General features: G+C 45.9%; 3 protein-coding genes across 3 annotated transcripts; 2 read left to right on the top strand and 1 right to left on the bottom strand.

The window, feature by feature from the left end:
• Window positions 1-138: 138 nt before the first annotated feature.
• Window positions 139-5,081, bottom strand: toe1 (target of EGR1, exonuclease). The gene is made up of 7 exons (XM_064341713.1): window positions 4,463-5,081; window positions 4,153-4,193; window positions 3,632-3,728; window positions 3,378-3,536; window positions 2,395-2,654; window positions 1,802-1,964; window positions 139-1,240 (listed from the first exon to the last, which is right to left on the bottom strand). Exons 1-7 carry the CDS (start codon window positions 4,574-4,576, stop codon window positions 542-544), a joined length of 1,533 nt encoding a protein of 510 aa, XP_064197783.1. The 5' UTR covers window positions 4,577-5,081; the 3' UTR covers window positions 139-541.
• Window positions 5,082-5,239: 158 nt separating this feature from the next.
• Window positions 5,240-8,448, top strand: si:ch73-382f3.1 (uncharacterized protein LOC100151273 homolog). The gene is made up of 4 exons (XM_064341714.1): window positions 5,240-5,725; window positions 5,932-6,085; window positions 6,382-6,560; window positions 6,914-8,448. Exons 1-4 carry the CDS (start codon window positions 5,576-5,578, stop codon window positions 7,286-7,288), a joined length of 858 nt encoding a protein of 285 aa, XP_064197784.1. The 5' UTR covers window positions 5,240-5,575; the 3' UTR covers window positions 7,289-8,448.
• A 6,827-nt stretch (window positions 8,449-15,275) lies between these two features.
• Window positions 15,276-21,220, top strand: selenop2 (selenoprotein P2). Its single transcript, XM_064341706.1, has 5 exons — window positions 15,276-15,859; window positions 16,247-16,480; window positions 18,240-18,452; window positions 19,245-19,356; window positions 19,918-21,220. The coding sequence occupies exons 2-5, from the start codon at window positions 16,257-16,259 to the stop codon at window positions 20,230-20,232; spliced, it is 864 nt and encodes a 287-aa protein (XP_064197776.1). The 5' UTR covers window positions 15,276-15,859; window positions 16,247-16,256; the 3' UTR covers window positions 20,233-21,220.
• The last annotated feature ends 2 nt before the right edge of the window (window positions 21,221-21,222 follow it).

Raw genomic sequence — 21,222 nt, 5'->3', positions numbered from 1 at the left:
TGGAAAATGACTCACAGATCAGATCATGCTCTGGCCTCTATGGGTTAAAGAGAAAGGAGACCCTGACGTGCCTGTCCTTCCTGTGTGGTTTATGCAGTTCCTGTCAAGTGCTTAAAAAAATTCAGTCAGGGCAGCGCGTAAAGAAAAAGGTGTTTAATTCGTTCACCAACCAGTTTTTTGTTAATCTTTTGTATAAAACGCCTTTTCAACCAAATTCTATTAAAAATATATTTACCACTGACCTGGAAATGAAACGCTTAAGTATCCTTTACAAAACAGGATCAGTGTCCAACACGCAGACCTGGGTCAAATACGCATTTTGGATTCAAATACTTTTCTACGCTGTACTGATCTCGTCTGGGGTATTAGAACCAATGAAATACTCTCAAAAAGTGCAAATCCTACCTTCTGGTCATACTGGTGGGCTCAATTACACCAGGCAAGATCAACAGAGCACAGAAAGGTATTTGACCCAGGTCTGCCAACACGGGATGTATGTGGTTAAACCGAACGGAAAGTTTCACACCACCGAACAGCCAGATCAGCTCTTCCCCCACACGACCTCCATCTTGTGGGTGTGGGCTTTGGAGGACTTGGAGAAGGTGCTCTTGGCGATGTGCAGGGGGACAGACTTTCCGCTGAGGTAGAGCTTGTTCAGGCACTCGGGGAGGAGGCTTTCTGAGCTCGGCTCGTCTGGGCTGCGCTTCAGGGTGCAGGCGAAGGAGAAGATGTACCCGGTCATGAAGGCGTCGAACCCCGCCCGGTGAGTGCCGCCCTCGGCCTTCTTGGCTTGGGCCGCCGTCTTCCCGCCGGGCGGCTGGCTCTCGGGAGCGCCCTCTGCTGGCGGGGGCTGAGGCTCGCAGACCCCGTTCCCACCGTTTCCCTCGTCGGTCAGCACGTGCGCGTCGGTCTGAGGCTCCTCCTCCACCTGGGGCTGGTCGTTCATTGGTTCCGGCTCAGTGGGAGGGGACGTCCCCGTGGCCAGTTCCCCTTCTTTGGCAGGCAGCGTCTCCATGGCCAGTTCCCCTTCTTTGTGCTCAGAGGACCCCTCCTCCAGACAAGGCTTCTTGTTCGGGGAGAGGCAGCCTCCCTCCCCGCCCCCCGCCTCCTGATTGGCCTTGTGCTTCCTCTTTTTCCTCTTCCTCCTCTTGTTCTCCTTGGTCTTCTCATCCTGCTGAATGATGAGGTCTGTGTTGTGGGACATGGGACAGCTGGATCCACTGGGGCACCAGCCGTAGGCCTGTCAGACAGAGCAGTCAGGTTAGCCACCTGTTCACGGGACAGGACTCCTTTCCCTGTGACACATCCTTTACAGTCCCCCCTCCCCCCCCCAAAAAAAGACAAGGTGACAAAAAGGAGAAAACCAACCCTCCAGATGTAGAACTGATTCTTGCTTTCTGTAATCCATTAAAATAAACATTTAATTAGGATTTCCACTGTATAGACAGTGTGACCCGTTTTCACTCTACAAGCAATCCATGCTACGAGGTGCATCTGTAAGCTGTGGTTGCATTGCTTTCCTGGTTGAATCGCTAAAGCCCAGAGTTGCAATTGTCCTTTATCAGTAATGGCACACCAAATGCACCATGCCATGGTCACCCGTGATTGAAAGAAAGCCTGGACTTCAAGGTCCTCCTGGACAGAGGCGTATCGACACTATCCGTTCGAATGTGAGAGATGGGACTGACCCACGGACTGCACAGGCCGAGTATGGTTGTGACTGGGGTCACCCCAGCGATATGCTGGACTGGTCCACACGGGGAGGAGGAGGAGGAGGGGGGGAAGGTGGCGGGGAACTCACGGAGAAGCGCAGGCAGACGTCCTGCGGCCCGTCCTGGCTGGACTCCTGCGAGCAGGGCCGGTAGTCCACGTAGCTGCACAGATGCCCCGAGTAACTGCAGAACTCCAGGAACAGGTTGGGGCTGCTCCCCCCAGCATTCACCAGCTTACAGTTGTCCAGCTTGCTGAGCGAGAGAAAAAGAAAAGGAAAGTCTCTCCAATGCGTCCATTCTGGATACACTTCTCAAGCTCATAAAGGTCTTCCAAGAAACCCATCGTGACTTACAGTACGTCCTGTTTCAAGTGTTGGAAAAGGTAACATTGAGCCTTAAGTTCAACATCCTGTGGGCGAGAATACCCAGCACAAACTGGAACACTGGATAGCAAACTGGTTTTCACTACAACTATCACACCTAAAAATAAAAAGTCAACTGATGATGTACATAACTGAAATTAAATGGGGCTGTTCTGTACACAAAATGATCCAAGTTGAATGTACTTGGAAAACCACCTTTAGCACTGTACACATATTGACCGAGCTCAAAGACAGTTTGGTTCTCCTCAGAGCCCGGGGGGGGGCCCCCGTGCAAGCAGGCCGCCGTCGCGGGTACCCACCACTTCTTGTAGGCGTACTCCAGGTACGAGGCGGCGAAGCGCAGCTCGTACTCGGCGGCGTACTTGGTGTCGAAGACGCCGGCGGGGAACATCTCCGACAGGTCGGCGGTGAAGGTGCCCAGCCGCTCCGGCAGGTGGGCGTAGAAGCACTGGTACAGGAAGACCATGTCGATCAGGCCGTTGTGCACCACCAGCGGGCGGCGCGCGCGCAGCAGCTCCACGAACAGCGTGCGCACGTTCTGCCCGTGGACGTCCCCGCCCTGGAGGAACACGCACAAGCGCGGGCGAACGCCGAATTACACAGCCTTCAGGGGCAGCCTGCCAGAACATACATACACACCAAACAAGCTCTGCTTATTCAGGAGTCACTCACAATAAAGGCTGCTCCAACTAAACTTTATCTACCTATGCTGGGGTGGAAAAACAGATTAACATGGGCAGCAACTGAAGGTTCTGCAGTCACCCTGACTGCTGGGCATTTCTTTTGCTGTGACAGGTACACGGCAAATGTAGGCTGCTGGAGCACTGTGCCAATCAGCATACTTAAAGATAATGTGTACACTGTAGTGGGGCCACGTTTCTTGATACAGAAAAATATATACATATATTTTTGTTTCTAGACGGTGGCAAGCCTTGTTGATCACACATGTCACTGAAAATAAAAGTATCTGACAAACACACCACAGCGACATCGTATGACTGTCAGGCTGCAATTAAGATGTTGTTTAGCAGCTCTGGCCACTGTCACATCACTGCCTGTTAAACTGTGCTGACTGCAGCCTTACGCTGTTCAGGTCACAAATCACAGCCCAGCTCAAGCAGGTGACATCAGCCTAGGTAATTTGCCTGCGATAATAACTACCGTCAGTGCTCATCCCTAGTGTGGGTCCCAGACTCCCACTCCTGTAATGAAGGATTAGAGTGCAGAGCTGTTATCGCAGAGGTGCAAAGCCACTCATTACCCGGTCTGTGGGTGGCCTCACCTTGTCATTGCCCTTGTAGTAAGGGATGCCCTGGGCGTACTGTTTGTTGAAGTCGAATCCGTGCTGAACCAGAAACTGCACGGACTGGGGCTCGATAATGTACTCTTCTACACAGAGCAGAGTAAGGTTGTACACCTGCACCAGGTAGGTATCATCTGCCTGTTGGGGGGGAAATCCACTATTAGACACAGTCACACTGTGAGGGAACTTTATACTCGCTGTTCCCAAGCTGTATCAGTTTGTTAAAAACTTACTTTGTTCTCGAGTTTTTTGTAACACGCAATTCCCAAAGACAGCACAGAGCGCGTGCGAGCCGCATGGCATATGGCTTTGTATCTATCTTCGATTGATCTTTAAAAAAAAAAAGCATTAATACATAATCGTAATTAAAAACCTGCACGTGCTGCAACACATTTGCAGATGCAGCTTTTCACAATGTCATGCACAGACTTCAATAATTAAACTTTTTTTGGTACATTCTATCAATGAAGGTTATCATAAAATTGCAAAACAGAATGATCTTATAACTGGCCACAGGCGTTACAAGAACACTTTTACAAGAGAAAAGGTGTAATCACGTGCTGCAACACATTTGCAGATTCAGCTTTTCACAATGTCATGCACAGACTTCAATAATTAAACTTTTTTTGGTACATTCTATCAATGAAGGTTATCATAAAATTGCAAAACAGAATGATCTTATAACTGGCCACAGGCGTTACAAGAACACTTTTACAAGCGAAAAGGTGTAATAAGTCGAGCGGACTTTACTCACTCGGCCAGTAAGGCCTTTCTGCTTCCCAACCCACTCAACTCCTACAAAAGGAAGAAACATTCTGAGTGAGTTACATTGGCTAGCTAGTGTAGCCCGCTAAATCAACATCATTCGCATACTTAACTAAACACGGCACCGTTCGACAAGCAAACGCTGAGCCAGTAACGCGCGTGCAGCCCTGAAAATGTGTAGCTGAACACTGGTTGCAAGCCGTTTGTCGGGCAAAGCTTGTATGCTTTGTGTAGTAGTAGGTCAATAACTGAGCTGTGTGAACTTGTAATAACAGTGGTAACGATGAAACCACACTCACTGTATCAACTGCAATGAAAGAGGACGTTTTAATCGCCAACAGCATTGCTGGCCACAGCTCCTTGAAATTATTGCCCTGTACATCGATGACAGGAACTATCATCGAGGTAGTCATCTCGGCCACGCACCAGCAAAATGCGTTAGACTTGTCGCTTGTCCACTTGGAAGCACTAGCTATTACTTATTCCCTAGCTACCTTACGCTAGATAACGACTGCCATCGTTTAGTCGTCTGTAACTTGTTTGTTAAAAGATCGGTTACTTCACTGTTTTCAGAAGACACGCGACAGATCGTGGATTTAGCTAGCCTACATGCTGAATTTCCAACCTTTAGCTAGCTACGAAGCTGTTACTGTTAGCTGTTAATAGGTTATTCCCTTGAGAAACCAAGCTTTTAGGCAGCGGTCTGATGTAAACGTGAATGACTAGACACCGATACAGCCAATGGCTTGTTATATGGATTTATATCCTTCATACATGTCGACTTCACGTGTCACGCTAAATCAGATTGCCATACACGGCACTCAGTATTCGTTTACTAGCTAAGCACCTGTTAGCCGTGCTTTGAAGCTCTGTCCATGGTGTGTGTTGTGAAGGGCCGGAGTTACTGTTCGTCTCGTTTTCATCCTATTTGGGCTCAGAATAAATACAAAATACAAATCATGTGCTACATTGAATGACGTGTCCGTTCTAATGTCTGCAATTGTTCATAAAAATGACAGACCCGGTTTTTTCGAAACATTTTATTAAGGCACCTACGTGGACTGCTCATTTAATGACGTGAGCAAATTTAGTTGTTGAGGGGCGAAGTTGCCATTTTGGCTCAAAATAAAGTCGGAGTGGCAGTGCTTTGCTATTCGATTTTCTTTTTGTTTGAATAGTATTTTAAATTATATACTATTAAAACATTGGCTGCACAAATATACAGTTTCATTATAATTTCAGTTTTGGCCAAAGTCGCAATTACAGCTTATTATAAAACAAGCTTGAAGTTTTAGCTAATGTTAGCCAGCGAGTTAGCTAGCTTCCGTCACTGAACTAGCTGCTACTTGGCTAACAATCGAGAGCATAGCTTGCGGGGTGGCTAGGTGGCTACCTAGCTGCTTAGCTAAAGTATGGGAGGATGCTCCGCTCCAAATTGCTCAAATTCTACAACAATAGGAAAGCAGCTGTTTCGTTTCCCGAAAGACCCGGTGCGAATGAGAAAATGGGTTATCAATTGTCGACGTGATTTTGTGCCAACTCCATGTTCCAGGCTGTGTCAGGCAAGTTTGGAATTTGAAACAGCACTGTATCACCAACAAGTTGCTAGATAGCTGCTGACAAGCAAAATAAAGTTCTAGCAGTGTGAATATTATTGCTGTTTTAACACTTGAAGTCCATGGTATATTTGAAAATGCGCATCAGCTTTTAGCTAACGTTAGATGGCTAACTGTGCAGTACCAGTGCATGAACATGTCTTCGTGCGCAGGACCATTTTGAGGAGAGCCAGTTCGAAGAGATCGCCAGGTCCCCTGCAGGCGGAAGGAAGCTGAAACCAAATGCGATCCCGACTCTATTTAATGTGCCCGACCCCCCTTCTCCCATCACCCCCGTTATCGTGTTACCTCTCAAATCTGAGCCGGGTAAGACATCCCTCCTCCGGCAGTAACCCTTTCGCAGTGTTACCTGCGAATTAACTTTCTGTGTGGACACTGACTGCCCAGAACAATTATTGTCTTTGCCATTATTTCTCAAGCATATCATTTGCTGACAAAAGGCTGAACAATTTGTACGAATGTGTAAACATGACGTTTTCTGTTGGGATGAAAATGACAGTTGATGCGTTCCAGCTGCATTACATCCTAGACGTATTAAAAATAACCATTAATGCCATTGAGTAAGTAGAACGATCATTGAGTATAGAATGCTGTCTTCACAGTGGAGAAGGAGCAGAACTTGGGGGATCACGGATATGCTCGCCGTCAGCCCAAAGGAGACTTGGAGGGGGGTGACCCTGCTGGTCTGAGGCTGGAGGAGGAGCGGCCGTGCTCTCTGTGTCAGCAGTACAAGGCCCAGCTGGAGAAACAGCAGCAGCACACAGCCAGACTGCAGAAGGAGGTCAGCGTGAACTTCCGAAAGCAGGGCTGCCCAACCCTGCACCTGCAGACCTGCCATCCTGGAGTCTTTCATTTCAACCATAATTTGGCACACCTGATTCTACTAATTATCAGCTCAAAGAGCTCTCTAGCTGTTGAGCGAGGCGTGCTTTGTTAGGGTTGGAGTTAAAACCTACAAGACGGTTGATCTCCAGGAATAGGGTTGGGCAGCCCTGGCCTAAAGGCTTTACCTTCTGCTGCCAGTGACATCAAGCTTCCCCTGTATGTCCTGAGGCATACCGACCGCTATAATTGTATGCTCCAAGCCCATCTGACACAGTGTTTTTTCTAACGTGGGATTGTATTTTGCTACAGGCAGAAGAGATGAAGAAGAAACTGAACAAGCTGAACAAGATCGAGAAGGGCCTGCAGATGTTTCTGTACGAGGACCAGATCCGGGCGCTGACCCTGGCCAAGCGTTCCCGCCGGGCCGTCTGGTCCCAGGACACGGTGGTGACGGCCCGGCGGATTCAGTGCGCCGTGGGCGTGAAGGGCTACGAGTTCCTGCGCGAACTGGGCTACCCCCTCCCCTCTTACAGAACTTTGTCCAACCGCCTGAAACCCAAAATCATGGTGCCCTCCGCCATGCAGGAGGAGCTGGCCGAACTCGGGCTGGGGGTCATTGCCACGTACGACAGTCCCGAGGACAATGGGGCGAGCGAAGAGGGATTTATTGGGGTGATTTCGTAAAGGACATTGTCATTCCATACTTTCAGCCAGCTTCATGTCGTGTATAAGTGTTCAGACTGACCAGCTATTTTTTGGCTTGTGTTGACCACATACATGATGTTTGGGGATAAAAGGTCCTCTGTGCTAAATGTACCATGAAGAGAGTCTTGAAGCATGTTCACCGGGTGTGATCACATTCAAGAAACCCACAGTGTTCAGGCTTGGCCTGACAGCATTGTTTGGCTTGTGGTTTGCCAATGTGTATAATTCCTGTTCAGGGATTTATGAGTGAGATTTGTTTGGATGACGGAAAGTATTCTGTTGTCCTTGGTGAGTGCTAGTACTCAAATCTTTACTTTGTTATCCTGTTTTGTTTTATTTAAGGAAAGTTAAATGTTTTTGGGGAGAACATTCACGTATCTTGCATCAGCCGGTCTGGATAAAGGCTTAGTTAAGAATCACAAGTTGGAAAAAGTTTGTTTGCTTTCTAGTTCTTCGTTGTACATTCATGTCCATAGATGATGCAAGACTTAACTGTCAGCTGTATATCGGCCACAGAATGTCATCCTTCGCACCCCCATAGTATGGCCACATGGTCTGTGGAGGGTCTCTGCTCTCAGACCTGAGACCCATGTGGTTCAACATTCACTTTCAATTAGTGGATAAGAGCATTAAAAACCATTTTTTCTACCAGTAGCCAAGCACCGACTTGCTTGTATGCGGACGACCGGCTCGTAGGGTTGGCATCAATTGCGTTTTATTTCAAAACAATTAATTGAAATTCAATTCATGGATTGAAAAATGGCCATAGAATGTTATGAGCATTTTTCAGTGCGCTAACTGAATTTCAATTTTCGTCGTGAAGTGGCTGAAATGAAATGGAGTCGACGCCAACCCTGCCGACTAAACAAAAATGCACTAAAGTAGTACGTCTCATTCTCTATGGTCGGTCAAAGGAGAAGTAAAGGGCGGGTTCTTGCACAGTGTTTTTCTTTAGAGAACTATAGGTTATTTTTATATTCATCTGCATTATCGGGCTGAAATCTTGGCACAGCATTTGTGTGAAATTATTCATTCAGTCTCATTTGCAGCAGACTCTAGAGAATGTATACTTTACCAAAAGCATGCCATGAAAAAAGCAAAGGTTCTGTATTTATTAAAAAATAAAATTTGCGTTAGAATATAGTTTTGGTTTCACTGAACATTGTAACCCATCTTAAAATCTATGGTTTAACTGGCACAAGCTTAAATGGCCAAGGCAGATGTGATGTGGTTAGACTTAAACAAGGAAGGAGATCATTTTTATGAGGTTTATGACCAGCCTCAAAATCACCAATGGGATATGTTGAGAAGGAACCTGAGACAATGGATTGAGACTTGAATGCATCTGAAACAATGGATCATACCCTATTTTCTCATAAGCCAAGAGGGATATAGTTCAAATTAGAAGTGAGGGGTTTACTGCAAAATCCCACGGGCTTGCGGATGAAGGCCCGAGGTAACTTATGGCGGTATAACTGAACGTGTGAGGGGGTTTCACTCAGCGCGTTTTATCATTCCTAAAGGTTATTAATTGAATTTCTCAGCATTTTGGATGCTCCGTATTTTTATTTTAATGTGACGGATCACATCTGTCAAATTTGCAGCGCTGGCTTTATAAAGTGGGTCTAATAGCAGTTGAAGACATAAATCATCTCCGTGCTGAAATATACACGCAGTCAATGAGCCTGCTCTTAGCCCCAGCAGGCTACATGAATCAGTCGTCCCAGTAGGATGATTTAGTTTTTTAAATAAAATACAGTGCTTTGGCATTGATAACTAGATCATTTAAACCCTGCGCGTGATCCCTCCGCCCCCACGCCTTGGCCAAGGGAGGGGTGTCAGATTGATAGCGAGCACAATGAGTAGCTGCATACTGTAATTCCGAATACACTGAATCAAAGAGAATGCATTATTCAACAGATGATCAGACGAATTCATCACGTACCCATCCCCTAGCTGCTCTCCCCACAACCCCCTGGTTGATCAGATGAGCAGTGGGACCGGACGCGTTGATTCAGGCCTTCGGAGCAATGGCGCTGGACCGGGTGACGACGAGCGCAGACGCAAATGTCTAGCAGCCCTGCGCTAAGCACGGATGTTGATCTTGTTTTTTGTTTCCGAAGCGACGCGAACGGCAGAAACGAGATTACCGTTTGGTGCGGTGTTCCTCGCTTCTAAGCCCGGAGGCACTGGTCCTTCAGTCACCGCTACCAAAATGTCCAGTAATAAGACACTGATCCAATTAGATGCCATTTTCCCTTTGGTAATGCTTTCACTGTGATTTATACATTTCTGGGGGAACATGGCCTCCCAGGCAGCCCGCATTAGGCCTAGAGGCATTAACCAATACCCCCAAAGTGCCCTGGTGCAGCAAGTGACATATTGCTGCACCTGCGGTAAGTACAGAGCCGTCACCATTAATATTTCAGCTGGAACCGAGTTTGGCAGTGCAATGCTTTCGCTCTCCAACAGAGGACAGTGTGATATTACAAATGAAGCTCCGTGCCCTAGGCCACAAGCGGAGGGCGCAATCTAAGTAGGGATTCGGCGATACTGTTCCCTTGTGGATCAGAATGAAAACTTTCTCTCCTGCCTGACATCATTGCCTCTGTATTAATATATGCGAACGAGAAAGTGTTTCGACATGACGTTGTTATAGCAGCTTGGTCAGTATAAAGATCTGGTGTTTTATGGTTTTCCTAACTATTTTAATTGGACTTTTTTAGTGTCATGTGGGCATGTAATGTAGGCACCAAAAAGAGAAAGTGGGTTTAAATAGGTTGTCCCTTTTACCAAATATCTAGGCGTTCGAATAAAGCCTGCCAACCATCAACTCATTTTACTGTCGGTCATTAACAATAAAGAGAGTCAATGTTAAAATCACTGTCCTCTGTGCACATGATTTAAATGGTCATGCACGGCAGTGTTCATTATGGCCCCCAATGTCTCCCGAGTGTAATTATGTGCCATTGCATTGGCTCATCTTGCTTGTCATTATTGTCATGTTGAGCCTTTGATCTGTTTATATGTGCTGCAGACAGACAAACAGCTGTGTGATGGGTGCTGCCCACTACTACTCAATGCTGCATCCCTGTAATGAGAATTTTATAAACTTTCAATGGCTTTCCCTTTGATTGGATTTGGCCTGTCAGGTGATGGATTCAAGCATGTCTTCAGCTGGAACTAGCATGGAAAGCCTTTACTCATTTTAGCTGATAAAAAAATATTGCTTTTTTTTATTTTTGGAGCAGGTTGCTGAAGGGTATTCTGCATTACGTCAATATATCATAAGGAGAAGCTGAAATACATGCGTTTTTAGTAACCTTTCCTTTGAACAAACTGTGAAAACAGAACCGCGTGGGAGAGTGCTTCTGTTTATTCCACCCCTACACTGGTCAGACCTGTTGTCCTTCATCCTGACCTTTCACAGTCGATAGCTGGCCAAGAGGTTATGCAAACGAGGGTCGAAGACAAGCAGCCCTTTGAACCGTATTTACAGTTCCACCAGACCTCTGTACACTTTATGATATCAACATAGTCTGAGGTCCAACTATGACACGGGCCATACAGCAGCTAGAAGAGACTTTGGGTCCTCTTTGTATATTTAGACCCTTTTAAACAGGGCGGCTATGGACCCCTGGGGGTCCTTGAAGTTACTGTAATGGGTCCCTGGCCAGACCTGTTATGCAATGACAATATATCGTAGGAAACATTACATAATATAAACCATTTTGTAAATATAACCATGATTTTAACTTGTGATTGGGGTCCTCTGGATGCCTTTGAGTCTGTGTGGGGCTTCCTGGAAGAAAAAAGGTTGAAGCCCCCTGATCCCTGACCCCTGACCCCTGACCCCTGACCATTTTATGTCCACAGGAGGCCACTACATACAGACTGCAGGCTGCTTCTGGTGCAGGTATAAATACCTGATGCGCACTGGCCATTTAGCTAAGCACCAATATTCCATGCACAAGGTCTGATTGAAATAAGATGTGCATGGAGATATAAAAATAAGTTTTTAAAAACAGCCAATGAAAATGGCCCTTGAAAACCCCCGGCAGCCAATACCCTGCCTGTAATTGAAATATGTATCTCTGGAATCTATGCCATTTGCTTAGTAAAAGGGAGACAGCAAAATGTGCTGTATGCATTGCAGAACCTGACAGTGGAAAGTATTTAGATTAGTCATCTGTCTATATGAGAACATTCTTTCATATCTTCAGGCTCAAAAGGGGGGAGGGGAGGAAGGGAATCAAAAGAATGATGTTTTCCAGCTTTCATCTGAAAGTATCAATGTCACAATATAACATTGTTAGCATTACAGAGGTAAACCAAACATGTTCTTTAATGATGGAAGTAAATGCAAATGTGTGCGCATCATTCAAGGACACAGGCCTTATCTGGTTCAATAATGATGTGCTTCGTTATGCAACAGATCACGTGGAATGGCTGGGCCCATCCTAAATACAATCTACTGGACTTTAAGAGGGGCCCTGCATGCACACACACACACACACACACACACACTCGAACACGCACGCACATACACACAAAAACACACACACACACACACACACTCTAACGCTCACGCACATACATACACACACACACACACACACTCTAACATGCACGCACATACACACACTCTAACACGCACGCACATACATACACACACACACACACACACAAACACGCACGCACATACACACACAAACACACACACACACACACACACACTCTAACGCTCACGCACATACACACACACACACACACACACACATACACACACACACGCACATTCCCTGAGCATTTCCATCCGTATAATAGATTGCAGAGGGGTGACTTCAGTGGCACATTTATTCACTTGCTGTCCCGTTTTTCAGGCCAACTGATTAACAGAATAAATAATGACGCCCTCATTATGCAGCGGGTCATTTGCAATTCCAGTGTACATGAGCAGGCGCAAACAGAAGAGAATTTATCTGTCCCCTTATTTACAGACAGCAGGGGAGAGGCAAATACACAGAGGTTATAGGCTACTACTGCATCTTGCTCGAATTCTGTTTACATTGCAAAGTATTCTGCAGTCATTTCTCAACCAATCATGGCCAGTCAGCTGTGCTGAATACCTTTATACATACCTTCTGTATTTGCTTGAATGTTCCAGCAGTTTTTTTTTTTTTTGTCTTAGTAAACTTTGTCTTAGTAAACAAGGCCTGGCCCTCTCTGCTGCTGGTTCATGGGCAAGTCTCTACTTTACAATCAACCAAACAGTGTTGCTATGGAATTCTCAGACAGACACAAAGGCATGATATGGATCCCCTCCTGCTATATAAAGGATATGTCATTCTTTAAAAACAATCTTTTTTTATCTTTTGAGTGTTGTTATCCCAACTGGAATTTCAGCTCTGGAGGTCGTCTGGCAAATGGAAGGTTCAATCCCCGATCTTCTGGGTGTGTTGAAGTGTCCTTGTGCAAGACACCTAACCTTGCTCCCAACAAGACACCTAACTTGGTTTGCGTTTTGCATGGCTGCCTCGCCGTTGTTGTGTGAGTGTGTGTGTGTGTGTGTGTGTGTGTGTGTGTGAATGGGTGAATGAGAGGCATTCATTGTAAAGTTCTTTGTGCTGTTGTTGCTGGAAAATGCACAATATAAACAAATAAATGCAGTTCATGTCGGTCTCTGAGGTGCGAAGCGAAAACAAGATTGAGTGTGTCCGCACAGGTGTCGAGCGGTCTGCTTGCGTGAACATTTGGTCGAGGGTAGGAACATGCAGGCACAATGTGCCTGGGCCCCTGTTTTTCTATGGAAGCCTGAGAGGGACACAATGGTATGATGTGGATCACTTCCCGTCATACAGAGTATCTGTTTTTCTTTAAAAACCGTCTGCCTTATCTTTAAGTGCTGTTATCTTGACTGAGTCTCCGTCTTTCTGACTGACGCTGGAGTGATCTGCTGAGGTAGAAATCATCTCACTTAATCACGCTGCCATTAAAACGTGTCCTCGGACAGGCAACGGCGGAAGAATCTCCGATGACTGAAATGAAATGGAAACCGGAGGCTCGGGAGGTCAAATCGGGCAGTGGAACGAGCGCTGGAGTGAACAGCCCTTTCTCCGCTAATTCACTTTATCCTTTTCAAACAGGAAGCTCAGGATGAACAAAAGCCCTGAAAGAAGCCCTGCTGCTGGAACCTGTTCTAAAGACATACAAAGACAGGCTCGGCTCGGAAAGGACGTGGCAGAGCAGCATGAATGGCAAGGAACCAGTCTTGTAACTATAAGAGCCTGGGTTTGATTCCCGATGATACTGCTGTTGTGAACTACAAGCTTCCTAAGTCCTAAGTCTTACTTCCAAAAAAAAAAAAAAAATGTCAAAAATGTTAGGGAATTGGACTTACACATCCAGGATTGCGGGTTTGATTCCCTGGTGGGGAACCACAGTTGTAACCCTTGAGCTAAGTCCTTAACCTAGAGTTAATACCCAGCAGTATACGTGGACTATATGTAGAAAAGAACGTATGATGTGAAAGTCTCTCTGGATAGTGACTGTGTCTGCCTGCCTAAAAAGGGAAAGAAGTACAGTGTCTGCTCAGCCTCAAAGTGTCACATGACACACCTAGAGGAAATAAACCTTCCTCTGATGGAGCCAATGCAGAGTGACTGCCTGCAGTGGGAGGATGTTTCACCTGAGCTTCTTATTACTGCACACCCTGCTCGCCTGGTCTGTTTTATAAAACTGCTCGTGTGCAGTTAGCCTGGGAGAAAAGCTTAGATGAACTGTACTGGAAATACTGTTTAAAAAGAAAACAACGGTGATCCTGACAGCCAATGGGCCTGTTGTTTGTGAGGTCTGCTTGGCTGAGCTGTTTGTTTTCAGCCCCCCCCCCCCCACCCCTCCCCCCCCCTTCAAACAAGGCCAGATAACATGTGGCCCAAATGTCCAGGCTTAAAAAAACACTGACAAATGGCCCCCAGAACTGGGAGCGTGAGTGAGCCTGAGAGACAGTCTGTTCTGTCACACACAATCAGTCACACAGAGAATATAAATTCACCAGTCTGTTTTCACCATTTTGCGTCAAGGTCTAACCACTTAGGCTGTACACACAAATCATGTATAATTGTAATCATACGCAGTCATAGGTACATAATTGCATTGACTACTTTTCTTCCCAGTTTTACTTTAAAATTCTAACCTCACGTCATCACTCTATGTCTAATAAAGTGTGGAACAGCATCCATTCTTTGTCAAATGCTTCTATTGTGTCTTCTGCTTGTTGTCAAAGAGAAATAGCGAGACAGCAGAATGGCGTTCTTCTCTACCAGCGTTACAGATGTTCCCTCGCTCGTCCACGGTCATATTTCAACAAAGTAGAAACTAATTGTGAAACGGGGCTTGGCATTATCATCTCAAAAGCTGCCTTTCAGTCGTGAGAGAGTGAAGGCTGGAAGCAGCTCGGACTATTCATCGTCATGGTGAGGGAAAGAATATGGGCTAAAGTGGGTCTTTGCTTGTTACCCACGGTTTGTGAGCGAGGTGGGGAAAGGTCCGACGTCTCGATTACTGAAATGATCTCAGGTCGTCTACTCGAGCGCAGCAAAAACAAAAACAATGAGAAAGTAAACGTGGAATTGCTAAATTTGATTCATCTCCTCTGTGTGTGTGTGTGTGTGTGTAAATCTGAATTCCTATGTTTGCGTGTTGTTTTCCCCTTGCCACTACATTTTTTTGTGGGGGTGTTATATGGCACCGCAGTTTTTCGTACTGTGAGTATTTTGCCTTTGGCACATTGTGAAATCTGAAAGCACGCAGAGGCCTTGAAGCCCAGCAGTATCGATCAAAGGTAAACCTTTCTAAAAAAAAACTTAAAAAAAACGAAAATATACCAACCCCCCCCCCCCCCCCCATTTTATCAGTCTATTATATGCAGTGAAGTGCGATGTGCCCGTCTCTTGCATTCGGATCGCTATTAGGAAACGGTGTTTTGTTTCCTTGTTATACTCGTGACTGGGCCCCGGGGATGAGGTCGTGTGAATTGTGATGGTCTCTGTCGCTGTTCATCACAGTCATTTCAATGCTGTCTTTATTCTGCTTTATCCCCAGTCACAGTGGGGACAATGCCAGAGCCAAATCAGGCTGGACAGGGAGAAAGGATTTGCGGACAATTTTGGCTACCGTTCAGTTTGTGCCCAGCCTAAACTTTAAGCATGATTTATTTTATTTTATTTTTTAATTTAAGAAGAACCGTTATTTCTTACTCCACAGGGCTACTTCTTCAACCTTTGGCATGCATTTTAATTGCAAGCCACAAGTCACCATGGAGGTACTTACATATGTGCACTCTGAGGAGTTACTCCCACAGAAGTCACACTCCTGGAGTGTTGGAATGTTTTGGTCGTCCCTCCCCCTGGCCTTCCTCTGATTGGTTCCTCCTTTGTTTGAGGAGGTGGACCAGCTGGGCGTGAGAGCCTTTAAAAACACCAGAGTAATGAGTGTTTCTTAGTTCCAAAGAGGACTGAGAAGACAAAAAAGAATAACAGATAACAGTGGGTAAGTTTCAGCAGCATTCTTGTGTTTTTAAATATGTGCACATTTCTTAATCTTAAAATTTTATAAATTTTAAAGGTTTAAACAAACAACAATATTGTGGGGAAAAAAGCAAATATGAATGATCTCTTACAAGAGCTGTGGTTTTTCCTTTGGACTATTATTCTCTTGACACAGTTTGCAGTCAGCTGTAATTCTGCACCGTTCCCTTGTATGAGCTCCCAATGTGACGATAGCAGCTGAAAGGATTGAGCTTATTCCTTCAGAAAGATGCCGACAAAATGCACGTGGAGCAGGCTGGCGCAGGGTCTTAGCTGTAAGCGGAGAGAGGCGCGTACAGTAAAGGAGCTGACCTGACCCTGAGCCTCCCTGCGCTCTCTCCCTGCGCAGGGCTAGCACCATGCAGCTCTGGAGCTTTGGGGCCCTGTGCCTGTCAGCTCTGCCCGGGCTGCTGTTGGCGGGGTCCATTTTCGTGGAGGGGGAGAGAGACCGCTCCAACATATGCAAGCCCGCGCCCCGCTGGACGATCGGCGAGGAGGCTCCCATGGAGGCGCTGCTGGGGAAGGTGGCGGTGGTGGCCCTGCTGAAAGCCAGCTGACACTTCTGTCTCACGCAGGCCTCCCGGTGAGTGCGCGTGCGTGTGTGTGTGTCTGTGAGTCTGTGAGAGTGTGTGTGTGTGTGTGTGCGTGAATGTGTGTGTCTGTGTGTCTGTGAGAGTGTGTGTGTGTGTGTGTGCGTGTGTGTGTATGTGTGTCTGTGAGAGTGTGTATGTGTGTGTGTGTGTGTATGTGCGTGTGCGTGTGTGTGTGTGTGTGCTTGTGAGAGTGTGTATGTGTGTGTTTGTGTGTGTGCGTGTGTGTGTATGTGTTTGTGAGAGTGTGTATGTGTGTGTGTGTGTGTGTGTGTGCGTGTGCTGTGTGTGTGTGTGCTTGTGTGTGTGTGTGCATGTGTGTGTGTGTATGTCTGTGCGTGTTCATGTGTGTGTGTGTGTGCGCATGCGCATGTGTGTGTGTGTGTGTATGTGTGCGTGTTTGTGTGTGTGTGTGCTTGTGTGTGTGTGTGCGTGTGTGTGTATGTCTGTGCGTGTTCGTGTGTGTGTGCGCATGTGTGTGTGTGTATGTGTGTGCGTGTGTGTGCATGTGAGTGCATGTGTGTATGTGTGTGTGTTTGAATGTTTGTGTATGTGAGTGTGCATGTGTGTATGTGTGCGTGTCTGTCTGGTTGTCTGTGTATGTACGTGTTTGCACATGCGTGGTAGCATAGCAAGGGCTGGTTTTATGGGGGATGAGGCCATTTTCACATCGGAAATGCTAAATCTTAGGTTTTAGCGCAACTGCGATATTGTGTGTGTGTGCGCGCGCGCGCGTGCGGGCGATTGTGTGTACGCGTCGGCGCATGTACGTGCGCGGTAGCACGATAGGGGCCGATTTCACGGCGGATGAGGCAATTTTCACATCAGAAGTGCTGCATTTGAGGCTTTAACACAATTCAGCGCGGTATGAATGGGGAAATGATTTCTGTGCCGAAGCATTAGCCAGGTTACCTATTGGGCAGGTAGAGTAATCACACAGATGCCTCTCCATATTCCCCATTTAATGATGAGCTCATTTCCTTTGGAAATGAGATATTGTGAACTGTTCTATTTGTGGTGCGAAGCGCTTTCTCCTCTACAGCTTCAGGCCTGCTTGACACGTTATCCCCCTGGCTTTCATGGATCTGGAGCTGCCGGAATAAACCATTATCCTGATTTACCTCATACCTTTAATTGAAGCAATTTCGTGAAAAAGATAAAATTCACGTTTCCATCGGAGGGTGGGCAGATTACATAATCAGGCGAATGTAGATTTGAAGTATATCGAAATTGCTTTCTGAGGGAAGGTGTTATGTCAGTGCAAAAGGACCAGTTCCTAGTCCTGTTAGCATTTTGCACACAGACACGTTTGTTGGTTGACATGCTCAAACACATGGTCACACAAAATGTAGAAGCTAAAAGTGAAGCTAGAATTGTACTGATAAGCATGAATTTGTTTTGGTTTAGCTTTGATGCAATACCATTTGACAGTATTTTGGCAGCAGAAATATATATTTGAACTTTATTTTTTTTAAATACTAACAAATACGCTCCAGCTACCAATTTTATATGCATCTAAATTATTTGCGCAATGAAAACCTTAATACAGGAGGCACAGATTTTCCAGGTGTTTTTACCTCGAGTCATTTATTTTTGACGTGCGATTCACATTCTACCACTAGATGGCAGTATTGTCCATGTCTAGAGTTAACCACTCGCCGATAGCGCTGAGCCTTTCGGTCAGCCCAGTCCTTCTCCTCCTTGCTCTTGCTCGTGCTCTTGCTCCGCTGATGCATTGTGGTCCATGTGCAGTTTGGGAGGCCTGCGTGACAAGCTTGACCGGAGCGGGCTGAAGGACGTGGCCTTCCTCGTTGTCAACGAGCTGGAGGCCGACTCCAGGGCCATGTTCTGGGAGCTGAAGAGGAGGGTGGCGAAGGGCATCCCTGTGTACCAGCAGTCCCCTCTGCAGGACGACGTCTGGGCAGCCCTGCGGGCAGACAAGGACGACTTTCTGGTGTACGACAGGTAGGGGACTCGCCCAATGCTGGCCACTGCTGAAACCCGTGTTCACACTGGATGGAAAACAGTGTAATTCCTTCGTGAGGGCAAATAGAATAGTAATACTTCCCTCTCTACAGGTTTACATGCGCAAAGTCAGAGTTTAAAAAAAATTTTTTTAAAGCTGTTTAATATAATCTAATATTCCTTAGAGCTCATCTTCTGTGGCACCAGAACAATGTCAGCAGTTATGAAGTTCATAATGGCAATTTTGATAAATTCATGTCGTGTGCATGCTAGACAGAGTGGAACCATCCTTTTCAAAAAGTGAAATCCTTGGGTTTTCACACTGATTCTGAGTTTGGCTGACTGATAAAATGCCATCTGGGATGGCTCTTGGAGAAGAATACTGGGAAAGAATCACGTTGCACGCACTTTTATGAACTAGTCCTTGGAATCTTTGGGGTCAAGTAACCCCAAACACCAAATCAGAAGAAGGTCCAGTTTTTAGAGTGACCATTTTGTGATTTGACTGAACTCTCAGAGCACAAAATCCCCATCAGGGTCAATAGGCATTTTGGTATGTTAATTGTCCACACTCATTTGACAACTCATTAACTTTTTTTACGTGCTTGGTATGTCCAAACAGTGCTTCCCTGAGTTTATAAATTAAATATTAACTAAGTGTTCTGGAGAACTAAAGCAATCACGTCGAATTTCAAGCCCTAATCGGGTTTTATTTATTAAGTGACAGCGGGGAAGTCAGACTGTCAAAGTTCATTTCGTAATGTGCGGATCTCTGCTACCCTCCCCCCGCAGATGTGGGCGTCTGACCTACCACATTGTCCTGCCGTACAGCTTCCTCCATTACCCCTTTATTGAGGCGGCTATAAGGGCCACCTACAACAAGGACATCTGTGGAAACTGTTCAGTAAGTGCAGACTGGGCACGCCATTTTGTTTCTCCTTTGCAGTTTTTTTTGAAAATATGAGGCATTGGTACTACTACTGCTAATATCACTATACCACTACTACTACTGGTACTACTACTAATAATAATAATATTACTATACTAATACTGCTACTGCTACTGCTACTACTAATATCACTATGCTACTACTACTACTACTACTAATAATAATAATAATAGTAATAATAACGCATTTTGTTTATGTCAGTGTTATTGCTAATCTGATAGCACTTCACAGTGAATGGGGGTAGCTCCCCTCAGACACTAATTATGTGTATAGCACCCACCTGTGCGATTCACAGCAGCCATTTTGTGTCAACCACACATTATTGTTTATTGTGTCACTATAGTATTACGCTTCTTGCCGTGTTTCTGCTTTTCCGTTCCAGTTCATTTTCATTGCATCACGGTAGACTCAGGTTGTCGTTGAACTGTAACATCACATAAAAACAGACGGGGTTTGAGAGAGGGTGCCTGTGCATTTGAGCCGCAGGTGGATTTGTCACTTTCACCATTGTTGCAGGTGGACTCTAACTCCATGCTCTCTGCGCAATGGAACAACACCCAGTACAATGACACTGGGCTCGTGGCTTCAAATGGCAACAAGACGGACTCCAGCCCCATCGACGGGGCAACAGGGGGGCCAGACGAGATGCCCCAGCCAGAGGGGGGCACCATACACACCCAACACATGCATAACACCCATCAGTCCAGCACCCAACATCACCACCACGGTCACCACAGTGGCCACATGCACCACGTGGACCATGGGAGCCCCCAGCATAACCACGGCGATCACAACCATGGCGATCATCACCATGACCACAGCGGTCACTAAAAGCGGAGAAACCCCACGGCGGTGCTTTGTTTGGGTGCTCTATCTGTCCCCCTTCGGCACCCAGACGTCCCGTCAAACAGGACCGGGGGAACCTCTCCAGCACCCTGAAGCAGTGTGTAATTCTGTGAGCGTTCCGAAGACGAAGACAGGTTGAGCAGCCAGTTCTTGTCAGGAAACATTCTTGTGTGCTCACGTGTTCTGAGGCTGCGCTCTTTCTCGTGTTACCGGGCTGCTCCTCTGCTTACATCAGCATTGTTAGTCTTCCTTTTAGTTTGCATTATTGATGGATGCTACGTGTTGATACACATCTCTTGCTTGTACGTGTAAAACCAGACAATGACATCAAGGATTTTTTCAAGACTCAGGTAGATGTTAACCATCTGTGTGTGTGTGTGTGTGTGTATGTGTGTGTGTGTGTAATGCTGTCTTTGTTCAACATTAGTTTTAACACAATTGTGACTTTTTATGTCGTTGCTCTAAACCTAAAACTTTGATGGACTGGAATTTGGGATACATTAGTTGGGAATTCATCAGTGAATCACTTGTGATCATTTTCTGTGCATGAATGCAGGTTATTCTCAGTGTCTAGTCTCATTCGCGCTCGTTAAATGAGCACTTTACTGCAACTTTGCGTGTTTGGTTTATTTTCATGTGAATGGTCTCATTCCGTTGCACTTAATGAAATCTGCAGTTTAAACCACTATGCTGGGGCTGCAGAAGGATGCTGTGCAGGACATAGAGTCTCATTTAATGGGATAGACCAAGCGCACAGTTGTGAAAAGTGAATTGGAAATGTATTTGATTATATACTGTCTAAATATATATCTTATATCTTATCTTATAAATGTTTGTGGTTCAAGTTTGACATTGCTTTCAGTAAAATGGTCACTTGTTTTGGAACATTTCTCAGCAAATACCTTTGCAAATGGTACCCTACGTCCTTGTCATGATGTCAATACAATAAAATGATGATATATTGTCTTGTAAAGA

Source organism: Anguilla rostrata, chromosome 6 (assembly GCF_018555375.3).
Source record: "Anguilla rostrata isolate EN2019 chromosome 6, ASM1855537v3, whole genome shotgun sequence".
Classification (NCBI taxonomy): domain Eukaryota; kingdom Metazoa; phylum Chordata; class Actinopteri; order Anguilliformes; family Anguillidae; genus Anguilla; species Anguilla rostrata.
The sequence above is the reverse complement of the archived record's forward strand: the minus strand, read 5'-3'. Positions and strand labels throughout refer to the sequence as shown.